At 40.5% G+C, this 14569-nt stretch overlaps 1 protein-coding gene and 1 pseudogene across 14 annotated transcripts in view; one reads left to right on the top strand and one right to left on the bottom strand.

The window, feature by feature from the left end:
* The window catches only part of PTK2 (protein tyrosine kinase 2), a 331183-nt gene that overhangs the window by 131791 nt on the left and 184823 nt on the right, over nucleotides 1-14569 (top strand). For all 13 annotated transcript variants that reach the window (XM_053559586.1, XM_053559583.1, XM_053559587.1 and 10 more), the window contains one exon: nucleotides 6926-7013. In XM_053559586.1, coding sequence (XP_053415561.1) covers nucleotides 6926-7013 — 88 coding nt within the window. The remainder of the gene's footprint in view (nucleotides 1-6925; nucleotides 7014-14569) is intronic.
* On the bottom strand, nucleotides 2176-4112 carry LOC128564009 (39S ribosomal protein L12, mitochondrial-like; annotated as a pseudogene). The gene is made up of 2 exons (XR_008373943.1): nucleotides 4057-4112; nucleotides 2176-2890 (listed from the first exon to the last, which is right to left on the bottom strand). The product of XR_008373943.1 is annotated as a 39S ribosomal protein L12, mitochondrial-like (transcript).

The following is a 14569-nucleotide window of genomic DNA, read 5'->3' as shown; positions in this document are numbered from 1 at the left end:
GTTCCTCTCTTCACCTTCTGGTTGGTGCCCCTCTCTCCACCTTCTGGTTGGTGCCCCTCTCTTCACCTTCTGGTTGGTGCCCCTCTCTCCACCTTCTGGTTGGTGCCCCTCTCTTCACCTTCTGGTTGGTGTTCCTCTCTTCACCTTCTGGTTGGTGCCCCTCTCTCCACCTTCTGGTTGGTGTTCCTCTCTTCACCTTCTGGTTGGAGCCCCTCTCTTCACCTTCTGCTTGGTGCCCCTCTCTTCACCTTCTGGTTGGAGCCCCTCTCTTCACCTTCTGCTTGGTGCCCCTCTCTTCACCTTCTGGTTGGTGCCCCTCTCTCCACCTTCTGGTTGGTATTCCTCTCTCCACCTTCTGGTTGGTGCCCCTCTCTTCACCTTCTGGTTGGTGCCCCTCTCTTCACCTTCTGGTTGGTGCCCCTCTCTTCACCTTCTGGTTGGTGCCCCTCTCTCCACCTTCTGGTTGGTGCCCCTCTCTCCACCTTCTGGTTGGTGCCCCTCTCTTCACCTTCTGGTTGGTGCCCCTCTCTTCACCTTCTGGTTGGTGCCCCTCTCTCCACCTTCTGGTTGGTGCCCCTCTCTCCACCTTCTGGTTGGTGCCCCTCTCTCCACCTTCTGGTTGGTGCCCCTCTCTCCACCTTCTGGTTGGTGCCCCTCTCTTCACCTTCTGGTTGGTGCCCCTCTCTTCACCTTCTGGTTGGTGCCCCTCTCTCCACCTTCTGGTTGGTGCCCCTCTCTTCACCTTCTGGTTGGTGCCCCTCTCTTCACCTTCTGGTTGGTGTTCCTCTCTTCACCTTCTGGTTGGTGTTCCTCTCTCCACCTTCTGGTTGGTGCCCCTCTCTTCACCTTCTGGTTGGTGCCCCTCTCTTCACCTTCTGGTTGGTGCCCCTCTCTTCACCTTCTGGTTGGTGCCCCTCTCTCCACCTTCTGGTTGGTGTTCGTCTCTTCACCTGCTTCACAGTTTGTCCCTCTGGAAAAAGATGATTTCTCCTCCAGTCGTTTGTAAGACAGCAAAGTCTTGTACATACAAAAAAAAGTGATCTTTTTCATAGATGATAAAAGAATATGAGTAACGGTAATTCACAACTTTTTAGATTGTATTTTGATATAGTTTTTTAAGTTTATTATCCTGAAACGATATTCCCTATATGTACACCTTAAATCAAAAAGCCAATCTTTCATTGTAAGATTGATTTTTGACAAGAGTTCTTTTTTTTTTTTAATTTCCAATTAATACGAGAGTACAAATTGTTGGGTTACGTTGAGTTCTTTGGAGACAGTAAACAGAGGAACACTTTGAAAAGTTTGGAAGTGACACCTTTACCTAACAGGATGGATTTTGAAATTAGCTGATTTATTTATTACAAATTTACTGAATACTTCTGTACCAGACACTGACAAAAACAAATTGATTTACCATTCTTTCCTCCTTTGAAATAGAATCTTCATCTTACCTCCCTCCCTGGCTTTAGCACAGTCTTGGGTTGCTGTTGCATTATGGAAGCTCTGCCCACCAGTTTTATAATTTAATCCTAGTTGATACAGTTTTCTTTTCCCAACCCTGTTGTTTCTCCTCTAGTGCCTCTGCTTTCTGATTCTCTGCTCTCCTCTCTTCTGCCTGCCTGCCTTCTCTTCTCTTTGTAGCTTCATGGCTGGGCTCCTCTCTGAATTTTTTTTTCCCCCCGAATTCTTAGCTATGGATCATTATCTTTCTAGGGTTCCCTCCTCCCCCAAAATATCAAAAATGGCTAAAATTGAATAATATTCTGAGATAACGTAGGGAAATTTTTACATTGTTAGGTCTTTCTTTTTTGTTTCTCTTTTTTTTTTTTTTTTTTTTTTGGTTTTTGGCCGGGGCTAGGTTTGAACCCGCCACCTCCGGCATATGAGACTGGCGCCCTACTCCTTGAGCCACAGGCACCACCCTTGTTTCTCATTTTTAATCAGTTTTTTGTTCATACATAGTACATTGATTATATAATTTAGGCTATAAAGTATATAAATTAAAATTATTTACTTTATCCAAAATATTACTTACTAATTGATGAAAACAAAGTGATTAAGTATGGTTCATTTTTTTTTTTTTTTCACACTGCAAGCCGCACACTGTATTTTTCTCAGCGGCCACCAGAGGACAGTGTCTCTTGGGTATCCTCGCATCATTCTCTTGGTGCCTCACACAGGCAGCAGCTGTCCCCCTCTCTGGTCACAGTAGGTCCGTCTGCCTGGCCAGGCTGACCTGGCCACCTGGAACCAGCAGCTGTCACTCTCCCACTCCCTGGTGCTGGGGTAAGAGTGGACAGCATGGGTAGTAGGCAGGGTCCCGCCAGGGTCATAGGGACCCTGAACATAAGTCCTCGAAGCTAGAGGCCACTCCAGAACCACGGTGCCACCCACGGCTTCCAGCCTTGATCTTCTCAGCCTCTGCTTTGGCAACACTGGCTTTGATTTCCTGGGGCAGTGACTCTACCAGCTTCTTTGCCTGGACAAGGTTTATGCCCTAGACGTAGTTCTTGATTTCTTTGATCAGCTTCACTTTGTCTACTGGCTTTGATTCTGTCAGGTGGACAGTGAAATGTGTACATTCTTTTTGTTTGGGGATATCTTCTTCTACCACCTCTGGGGCTGTTGCAGTGGGAATAGTACAGGCACCATCCCACCCGTCGGCATGAGGCCCACATCCTGGATCTTCAATGTTTTCTTCAGAAGTTCACTGAGGCCTGAGATCTCCAGGAGCGTGAGGCTGGCAATGTCCTGGACCAGCTGCTGGATTTTTGGGGGATACTCCTTGGGGGCATTATCCAGTGGAGCACCTGCCAGGGCCTCACCCCTCCTTTGGCTGCTGCTCCTCATCTGTCGCACTGCACAGACAGCCCCCAAACCCGAGATACTGCCCCAACAGGGTGTGAGTGGTCACTGGCAGCATCTGTGCGCCGCTGGAAGGTCACACGTGGCTCCCCCGGAAGAGGCGATGCTCTAGCTGCCATGGTGCCAGGCATTTGAGTGGTGGAAAGACCTATGGTTCATTTTTTTTTTTTTAGAAAATCTTGGCTGAACAGTTTTTATTATACTGATTCACAGGTTTTGTTCCAGGTTCCCTTTAATCTGTTTCTGCTTTTAATGATTATCATAGCTAAAACATTTTTTTTACAAAAATATGCATAAATAAAAGAAAGGATATCATTGACTGCTGTTATGATAGTGATTTTTTTAAAAACTTGGTTCTTCTTCCTTTTTTATTTTACTATATTTTATTTTATGTTTTTGAGAGAGAGTCTCACTTTGACACCCTGGGTAGAGTACCATGGTGTCAAAGCTCCCAGCAACCTCAAACTCTTGGCGTCAAGCTATTCTCTTGTCTCAAGCCTCCCAAGTATCTGTGACTACAGGTGCCCGCCACAACGCCCTGCTATTTTTAGAGACGGGGTCTCGCTTTTGCTCAAGCTGGTCTTGAACCTGTGAGCTCAGGCAGTCTTCCTGTCTTCGCCTCCCAGAGTGTTAGGATTACAGGCATGAGCCACTGCAGTTGGCCTGATAGTGAATTTTATTCCCAGTCATAAATCATATACAAGTTTGTTGAAATTTGGCCAATGAATGTACACTTTCCCTGATAATTCCTTTCAATATAATTGATTTTGAAATATGTTTTTATATTTTAACATCAAGTTCTTTCTTAATGCAACTTTATTGAAGAAAGATAAATCAGTTACTAGCAGAGCTATTAATTGATCATTCATCCATTGATAACTTGCATCATTTATTCAGTGCTATATTGAACAGTGTATTAGAAGATATATTAACTAATAGCTCCAAGCCTCCTAACAATTTAAATATAAATTACAAAATGTCTGAGACCCTGTTTTGGAGTACCAAGGGGGTTTGACATCCAATTTCCATTCTCTGTAGAGCAAGAACAGGTTACTCCTTCATTGACATGTGTAAAATACATCACGTTTTCTGTTGGTGCTATACATTCAGTACCAGTTCTGTGGCCACATCAGTTATGAGCATAAAGTATACCATGTGACCACGAAGCTCTCACCGTGGAAGGCTTACCTGAGAGTGAATGCTGTCTGAACAGTGTTGCTTCCTTTGATGTGACAGCCGAGCATACATCCCCCTCTCCCTCACTCAGGTGGTTTCCGCAGCATGTTAGAGCAGTGAGGAATGGTTTTTGTCTCATAACTAAATTTGAGTGAAGACATTGGCCACTTAATACACATGCTCCATTTTTTAAAACATTCTGAGTCCTGAGCACCTGTTCTCTTGTAACTACTATGGTTTCTGAAAGCAGTTATTATTGAAAGCCAGAAGAACTTAAGTCTTCTCTGATGAGCATGTGAATAAATGGAGGGAGGTAAGCAAAAGTAAAATCAAAAAGAATGAGGTCTGATAGGGGAGCAGCCAGATAAGAAAAATCAAAAAAGGAACAGTGATTAAAAATTTATTCCAGCTGGGCGGCGCCTGTGGCTCAGTGAGTAGGGCGCCGGCCCCATATACCGAGGGTGGCGGGTTCAAACCCAGCCCCGGCCAAACTGCAACAAAAAAATAGCCGGGCGTTGTGGCGGGCGCCTGTAGTCCCAGCTGCTCGGGAGGCTGAGGCAAGAGAATCGCTTAAGCCCAGGAGTTGGAGGTTGCTGTGAGCCGTGTGACGCCACGGCACTCTACCCGAGGGTGGTACAGGGAGACTCTGTCTCTACAAAAAAAAAAAAAAGTTTATTCCAGCTATAATGCTGGCTATTCTGACTTTCAGGTGGCATCACGTGGTGTACTTCCATGTCCATTCCCGAGACACTCTGCTGTACTTGTCTCTGCTTGTTTATAGATCCATGCAATCTCTAGCCCTAGGGGTCATCTGGGTTTGGATAACAGTGAATGGATGGATAAAAGAACTTCAGAAATAGTTAAAGCAGGAGACCACTGTGATTTTAGAATATTGAGACAAACACTGCCTTTACTGTTAATATTTGGAAGATACATTCTTGTTGTAAATGCAGCCTTGGGTGGCTTGAAGGGTAGTCTGTGGGAACTTTTTCCCACCATACTTCTGTGAGGAAATCGAGGCACAGAGATATGATGCTGACAATGAGTAAGTGATGTGGCCAGAATTCAAGCACTGATGGTCTTGATCCAGAGTTTGTGTTCTTTCTGCTTCTCTTAAAAAGAAGTCATCTTTGTAAACTGCTTATCACAATTTCCATCATAGACTAAGTAGTCAGTAATCGTTAGTTAGTATCATCAACATCAGCATTGGGGTGCTGAGTGTTAAGAGAATGCAGGTAGAGCCAGGCCCCCTAGTTTTTAATTTTGGACCTCATGATTTCCTTATATTTAAAATGGAAGTAACATTAGTGCCAAAAACCTCCTGTGACCTGTTTGAATCCTGAACATGTAACCTTGGAACTGATTACTTATTGGTGGTGAGCATCATTTTTCTGGTCTGCAAAATGCAAATATTTATACTTCTCTGATTATTACGCTGATTAAAAAAAAAAATAGTGCACCTAAGTTGTAAGTTCCTGGTAAGTTCTAAATTCAAAATAAATGAAATCTATTATGCTTCTAGAAATGATGCCTACTATAGAATATCTGTAGTAAGTTACTAAATTCTGAGAGTGAAAGTGAAGTGGAACCTAGTTGCTTGGCAGTTGTATAGTTTAATGAAGTAGACATTTAAAAATCTCCACAGAACTTGTGTACGTACATTCAACTTTTCTTCCTCAAAGGATACCATTAAAATTTTTTAGCAATTGTCTGATTCCTTTTCTGAATGTATTTATGTTCCTTTGTTCTGTATGAGGTTTTTGTTTCTAGTCCTTATTTTAAACATTGTTGTTATTATTAAAATGTAAGCCTTTTTAATTTTGTGAAGGCAAAAAAATGGAAACCTAATAAACACATGTATATGTAAAAATAAAAAAAATTTTTTTTTCCAATGATAATAAAAAGATACTGTTTAAAATAAACCTCAGAATAGGAAACATATTGAGTGTGTCTAGCAAAAGGCTGTCATCTAGAAAATAGAAAGAACACCTACAAATCAGTAGGGGATGGGAGAAAGAAAGGCACCAATTTAATAGGAAGAAAAGAGTAAAAAGTTGGACACTTCACAAAAGAAGATAGCAAAATGGCCAGTAAACATGAAGAAGTGCTCTCTTTAGTTAGTCATCAAGGAAATTCTAGTTAAAGCCACCATCTGTTATTACATTATGTCCAGAGTGAGTTAAATGAGAAAGCTAGAAAATACCAAGTGAAGGCAGAGATGTAACAGAACCAGAATACTCCCATGCTGCAGGTGCAAGTGTGAACTGTTGTTACACCCTCTTTGACATGCTGTTTGATAATATCTGCTAAAGCTAATATATATATTTCTTAAGAGCAGAAATGTGTATTTTCACCAGAAAACGCATGTGAGTAATGGCATTGCTGTGGGTAGACATATCCATACACAGAAAGCACATTCTAGTGATGTGGGTATGTTTTGACCATTCTGAAGCTTATCTTCCTAATAGGCAAATGAGAGTCCATACTGTGTGATTCCACTGACATAAGGAAGCTGGTGAAATTTAGAAGTCGGGGAGTCTTCCTGAGCAGTGGTAGAGAAGTTAGGAAAGATGTAAATTATAAGGATATAGGAGTAAGCAAATTCAGTGGATGGATTTGACAGGACCCATGGAGTTGGAGGAACTTCTGGGCTTATGATCATGATGTCTTCTTGCAGAATCACTGAGATATATCACACTTCAAATATGTGAATTTTGTGCTGAAAAATAAAAAATTTGTATCAAAAGCCCAATTGATTATATTTTATTGTTAAAATCATCTTTAAGATGAATTAGCAATGCTGCATTCACAGTAATATAATTGTAGACTATGGATTGAAAAAATGACTTATAATTGTTCTATTTTGTGAATTATTTTTTAGGTATGAATTGAGAATTCGGTATTTGCCAAAAGGATTTCTAAACCAGTTTACAGAAGACAAGCCAACTTTGAATTTCTTCTATCAACAGGTATAGGAGAATGCTTTAATGGACTCTTTTTTTATTGTTGGGGATTCATTGAGGGTACAGTAAGCCAGGTTACACTGATTGCAATTGTTAGGTAAAGTCCCTCTTGCAATCATGTCTTGCCCCCATAAAGTGTGACACACACCAAGGTGTCTTCAAACTTTTATAGTGAGCCATGTATCCATATAATCTCGATGGCAATTTATATAACAAAGCAAAAGTAAAATTTTTATACCGAGTACCTTTGCTTTTTAGAAAACATTAGGCAGTAAATATTTGTAGCATAAAGAAGTAACAGTTTTACAACCGAGTAAATCGTTCTTGTTAGTGAGTACCAAAAAAATGGCTAATGAATGCCAAAAAGATTTTTGTACATATAATTTTATCATTAAAGGTACTTGGTGATTTTTTTTCTTTTAATAAAAATATTAATTAAATATCTACTTTGGACCAGTAATGCAGAAATTAATGGCATAATCCACACCTTTGATTTCTTCTGTCCAGTGGAAGATTCTAGTAAATGATTACTTTGTGTTTGATCATGTGCCTTTTTTTTTTTTTTTTTTGAGACAGAGCCTCAAGCTGTCGCCCTGGGTAGAATGCCATTGTATCACAGCTCACAGCAACCTCCAACTTTTGGGCTTAAGCGATTCTCTTGCCTCAGCCTCCCAAGTAGCTGGGACTAGAGGCACCACCACAACACCGAGCTATTTTTTGTGTATTTGTCATTGTTGTTTGACGGGTGCAGGCTGGATTTGAACCTGTCAGCTTTGTGTATGTGGCTGGTACCTTAGCTGCTTGAGCTACAGGCGCTGAGCCCCTATGCCATTAGTAATTGCAAATGATATCTCCCTGCATAGAAGAGTCTGCTAACCCAGGATAGGTTTGAAATGCAGATGACTTCCCTGGAAAGTGTAATTTCAGGAGTCTCCAACTTTGTGGATAAGGAAATATTGTGTTTTCTAGATAAGAACATGGAGGGGAGAGAAAAAATATGGTTCACTTAAATTTGAACTAAAATGATTTGGTAAGAAGCTGGTGAGAGAGAGAGGGGGACTACATCATGTAAGTAGAGGAGTCTGAGTTTTCTCCTATAAATTATTAGGAACCATTTATAGAACTTAATTAGTGAATGTCTCTATCAGATATTATTTATTTATTTATTTATTATTAAATCATAGCTGTGTACATTAATGCAATCATGGGGCACCATACACTGGTTTTATAGACCATTTGACATATTTTCATCACACTGGTTAACATAGCCTTCCTGGCATTTTCTTAGTTATTAAGACATTTATATTTTACATTTAGTAAGTTTCACATGTACCCTTGTAAGATGCACCGTAGGTGTGATCCCACCAATCACCCTCTCTCCGCCCATCCTTCCCCCCTCCCAGATTTTTTTTATCTAATGAGACCACTCTGTTTGTATGGCAGTATGGGGCAGAGATCGAATTTTTAGAAGGCACATTCAGAGACTCTTCAACCATTCTGGCAAGAAATTAGAAAGATGAGCTTGGCACTCATAGTACAGTGGTTACGGCACCAGCCACATGCATCAAGGTGGGTGGGTTTGAACCCGGCCCAGGCCAGCTAAACAACAATGATATCTGCAGCAAAAAAAAAATAGCCAGATGTTGCGGCGGGCACCTGTAGTCCCAGCTACTTGGGAGGCTAAGACAAGAGAATTGCTTCAGCCCAAGAGTTTGAGGTTGCTGTGAGCTGTGACAACACAGCACTGAGGTGTTACAGGGCGACAGTGTCTCAAAAAAAAAAAAGAAAAAAAATTAGAAATATGTAACAGGGGTATCTAATCTTTTTTTCCCCCTCTGCCACACATTGGAAGAAGTGTTGCCGTGGGCCACACACAAATACACAGACCCTAAGAAAGCTAATGAGCAACAGAAAAGTCCGTGCACACTTTACATGGTGTCCAACACCACAGACAAGCAAAAAAGTCCTCAGAACCAGCATGAGTCCATGGTCTCAGGTTGGACACCCCTGAAAGTATAAGCCTGTAGTAATAGGAAATTTAGTGGATGGATTTGACAGGTCCCAGAGATTGAACTAAAATGGAACGTGAAAATAAGGAAGATGCCGGACATGGTGGCTCACACCTGTAATCCCAGCGCTCTGGGAGGCCAAGGCGGGATTGCTTGACCTCTCGAGTTTGAGATTAGCCTAAGCAAAAGCAAGACCTAAAAATAGAAAAACTGAGGCAAGACGATCACTTGAGTCCAAGTTGGAGGTTGCTTTGAGCTATCACCCCATGGCACTCTTGAGGGAAAAGTCTGTTTTTTTCTTGCTATGAGGTAGAGCCCTATAGGAAATACAGGATGTTAGGAAAGAATTTGTGGAAAGGTTTGAGAGTTTGCCATGATAGAGTTGAGTAGAAATAGGAATTAAGTTAGTCAAAATGGAAAGAGAAAAAGCATGGTTCGATTCCAGTGAGATTGCTGGAGGCTCACTCAAATGTGTGTTGTGCAGAAATGATTTCCATCATACACACGAGTTCTCATGTATTGCTACATTTTACCCTCTGTCAATATTTTGAATTTCATATTTGGGTAAAGGAAGTAACGAGAGAGTTCATAGAACTGATATGTTTATATAGCACTTTCCTCTCTTGTAGATGATCTATATAAGTATTGGCATTATTTCTTTGGAAAAAATCCACTTACTGAGGAAATACCTATATGACCACTTCAGTGACATCAATTTCCAGTCTGCATAATATAGGCCTAAATAGCTCATTGCTGTTCCTTTTTATAGTTTCTAGGTCGACCTAAAAGTTGGTTCCTTTGTTCCTTGTTCACACTGTTTCTAGGTTGTCCTAGTTTTTCCTTGTTGGAAGACCTTGCTTTTACCTATATGATTAAAAGATTATACTGTACATACCAGTGTATTCCAAATTTTTTTTAGCTATAGAATGTACCTTATTATAGTCTAATTCAGTTGAGTAGGCTTTATAAATCTCAAAAGAAAATGAAGTGTAATGATGAAATTTTTCTTAAAAGAATAGGTGGTGGTCGGGTGGCGCTTGTGGCTCAGTGAGTAGGGTGCTGGCCCCATATACCGAGGGTAGCGGGTTCAAACCCAGCCTCGGCCAAATTGCAACCAGAAAAATAGCCGGGCGTTGTGGCGGACGCCTGTAGTCCCAGCTGCTCAGGAGGCTGAGGCAAGAGAATCGCTTAAGCCCAAGAGCTTAGAGGTTGCTGTGAGCCGTGTGACGTCATGGCACTCTACTGAGGGCGGTAAAGTGAGACTCTGTCTCTACAAAAAAAAAAAAAAGAATAGGTGGTGAGTACACCTGTATTATTTAATAGCTCTGTGATTTAAGATCACTCCCTAAGTACTGTTAGGTTGATTAAATGAGATAAAATTGTCTACCATATCATTGCCCATGATTTAAAAAACTTTCAGTCTGTAGACAGCGCCAGACTTACAAGGACTCAGCACTTGCATTTGCTTATCGAGCTACGTATTATGAGATGGTTCACATCCTGCCTTCTCCTTCCTCTGTGCTCACTGTACGACCCTTCAGCTTCTTCCTGCCATCTGCTGTCATTCATATCTACAGTTTCTCTTCTGTACCCTGTCCCCTTTTAAATTTTTAAAGAATTGTTTAATTATATGCTACACAGTCTGACAATTAAGTTCATGAATTCCTCCTAGAGAAAGTGCTGTATATCTCATTGATGAATATTAATATGGTCATCTTCAAAGAACTCCCCTGGGGAAGCTATGCAATGAAGCTAGCGCCTAGTCTACCTGTCAAAACAATTTTGGAACTCTGGGATAGCGATCAGAGCTGTTGTGTTACCATTGATGTCCTGAATATCATTAAAGTGTCTTCCTTCCAGTATTTCCTTTATCTTTGGATAAAGAACAAAGTCATGTCCTGTGGGTGTTCTGATACAGTGATTTGGTTTACTGTCTCGTACATTGTCATGATGAAAGACCCACACCTTTTTCATGCCAAGATTTTTAGTTAAGAATTTCCTGTTTCACCGGGTGCAGTGGCCCATGCCTGTAATCCTAGTACTCTGGGAGGCTGAGGCCGGTCATCGCTTGAGTTCAGGAGTTCAAGACCAGCCTGAGCAAGAGCAAGAGCCTGTCTCTACTAAAAATTTGAAAAACTAGCCTGGTGGCATGGCAGGTTCCTATAGTCCCAGCTAGTTGGGAGGCTGAGGCAGAAGGATCACTTGAGCCCAAGAGTTTGAGGTACCTAGCAGGGGTGATAAAGTGACACTGTCTCAAAACAAAAAAGATTTTCCTGTTTCTCTATCAATTTACTTGGTCTGCTGTGATTCTTATACCCAGCCTGCGATTTTGATGCACAATCCAACAAAGTTTTGCAATGTTTTCATCAGTTCTGCTTGTTACTGGCCTCTTTTCACCAGTAAGGCTTTCTCTCCCCTCAAAAAAGGTTTAATCCTTTGTACACTGCTGTTTTTTTCACAGCATTATCCCCGTAAACTTGGACTAATGTGTCCCTGTTTTCACTTCCACTCTTGCCAAGTTGAGCAAGAAATGTAATGTTTATTCATTGCTCTAATTCAAGCTCCAACATTCTTGCCATGGCACACAAAAACACTCAACAACAATAATGAATGCCACTCAGCAAGACAGTGTCACACATCAACACGATGACAACGGTGAGACACTGACACTGCAGGGTTACGAAACCTTACTGAGCTTTTCGTACAGTGCTACCAGTGTAAGCACACAGTGACAAGTTTGCAAGCTTAATTGTCAGACCTTGTATGTTTTTTAGAAATCTAGAAACTGTCCTTAAACGTCTCTAGGTATCTTAAGGTTATCTTTATTCTCATCACTTTCATTTATGTATACCTTTATTATAGTTTATCGAGTACATACATTTTAAAGAAAGTGAGGTCATGGTCACGTCCCTTTTATAATTGGCAGTGTGTTCATGCTGATGTCACAGGCTCCAGTGACACTAAATGGAGGGAGGTAAGGGTGGTGCTAAAGCCACAAAGAGGGGAGGAAGAAGGAAAATACTGAATTTTGTCAGAATGAAGGAAATGGTAAGTAGACTAAGAGCTTTATATATGCTCAGATCCTTTAGAGTTTTTAGGTGGCCCTGTTAACATTGTCATTTTTATAAGGATGAAACAGTTGAATGTTGGTGGTTCTGTATGATTTGATCTAATAATTCTACTTCTAGGACTTTATTATAAAGAAAGAACAAGGGTTATATATGTGTATATGCCTACAAGGATGCCATTCATAGGCACACAGTAATAAGGAAGAAATGAGAGACATAGATGTCTGTCAAGAGATTCATGATATAAATTCTGCTGAGTTTTAAATTAATGCATTTGTCATAAATAGGGAGGCACACCTGTTCATGAATATGGATGGTATTACATTAAATGCTGTTGTTTAAAACAGGCTGTGTATAAAACATGTATAGTTCTATCTGCATGAAAAACATACTATCTAGGTAGTTTTGTTTTACCATGATCTGGCAATAAAGTTTTGTATACAGCATGATTTTTTTCATTGCTTATTTGGCAAGTAGTTAATATATTTGACTTTCTTGGTAAAGTCTCAATGCAGAATCTGTCCTGGTATATATGCTTGGAAATTCCACATCTATTTCGGGTGATTTGATGAGTCTACACAGGCAATATCCAACTTTAGAAAAGAGTTTAATTCCAAAGTCAAAAAATTAGTTAAGAATACAGAATTTTCTCCCATTTAAACACACATGCAAATAAAGGGAGAGAATATAAAGAAATAATTGGTCTCTTCAGCTTTTTATAGCCAAAGTATATTTAACTGAGAGTGCAGCTGAGATATTATGTAAGAACTTGTGTGTGGAAATTTTTACTGAATTCTGAGATAAATTCATACTTTATAAGGGCCTCAGAAATTGGATGATATTAATTCTTTGCAATTTGGGGGGTTTTGTAGTATCTTAATACATATTTTTGTAAGGTGTGAAATTAATATTAATAGAATGAATATCCATGACTTTATTGCTCTGATAAAAGGAACATCCTGATAATTCCCTGGGCCATGTCCCTGTGCTTCCCACCCACTCCCCTTTCACTCTACTCAGAGGACCATCATTCTGAATTTCTATCAATTCCTTGCTTGCTTTAATTTGCCCATTGTCATGTTTTAAAACATTTGTGTTTATTTTTCACTTGTACTTTCAAGGTACAAGCTGACCCTAGTTCTCCATATGCCTCTTTCTTTCTGTCATTGGTCTGAACATGTTTTTGGCTTTGCCTTGTTTTGTTTCCCAGATCATAGAAGCATTCAAGAAGAGTTTTAAACAATGTTTTATTCAGTGTTTTTAGTAGCAGTCAGCATGACCTTCAGATCTACACGGTGTTTCACAGTTTCATTAAACTAACTAACTGGATTTCCATTTTTTCCCCTTGCCTGCTCTGTCCTGTACCTCTGTGGGTTCAGGTCTTTTTTATTAATCCTGGAAGTGTCTTAGTTGGTATTCATTGAGACATGGCCTTTCTTCAGCTCTTTATTATTATTCCTTCTGAGATTTCAGTTTGGGTCCGTGTTAGAACTTCTCAGTCTTTCCTTGCTTATCTGTTAACTTCTTCTTCATGTTTTAAATTTCTTATCTCTCTGGTTTGTGTAATTCATATAAATCTGTGCGATCACCAGCTTTTCTCAACTGTGACCAGTTGATGTTTTGTGTATTTGTTGAGTTTTTACTTTTTTTTTTTAATGTTTTATTTCCGTTAAGGAACAAAAACCTTGCCAGGCCCTTCTTACTTGCTAATTTGTCTGCCTTTTATTTCTTTTACTATTTTGTGTATATAGTTCATGTTGATTTATAGTTTCTGAAGTCTTTGGGCTTCACATCTGTTGGTGGCTTATATTGTTGTGTGTTCTGAACTCTTATGTTAAACTTCGTATGTGGAAATCTTGAGAGCCTGCTTTGGTGATCTCTTCCCTATAGAGTTTTGTATTTGCTTATTGGGAAACAGGAGGTGCTACTAAATGGTGACTCTTTGAATAGGTTTTGACAGTCCCTTCTTACTACCGGAATCTCAGGGTCAGCTTTGTTACCTTGGGGAAGTAGAGAGTACTGCCCAGTCCTCAGGCAGCTGTACCCGGTTCCCCAGTCCCTGGCCCAGGGCTTCTACCAGGATCTTAGCTCGTACTTGTTTTTATTCCTCCCTTCTCCTCTCCTTTCCTTCTGTTGAGGTCTGTGATGCTGGAATGATCATTTGTTATTATGCATTTAGAACTTAATTCTAATTTAGCTGACAGGTCCTTGAGTGATATGGTTGAAATCCTAAGACTGAATTGTTACTGGGTTTAATGGCTTTTCTTCTCCTCCCAGCATTGTATGCAAAGGCTCTGACAGAATTGAGCTTGGTGATTCCAGGAGCTGAAAGAAGGCCACTGGCTGAAGAGGTGGACAGAGACAGGAAGGGATGGTTGAGATGCCCTTTTCAGTCTTCTGACCTCTATGGTGAAGGCATTGGGGAGCCAGAGAAAGTTCCTTGTACAAAGCAATGACTAGAGTTGAAATCTATACCAAATGTCAT

The sequence above is a fragment of the Nycticebus coucang genome, chromosome 13 (assembly GCF_027406575.1).
Source record: "Nycticebus coucang isolate mNycCou1 chromosome 13, mNycCou1.pri, whole genome shotgun sequence".
NCBI classification, from domain to species: Eukaryota; Metazoa; Chordata; class Mammalia; order Primates; family Lorisidae; genus Nycticebus; species Nycticebus coucang.
This window is presented reverse-complemented; position numbering and strand designations above follow the sequence as displayed.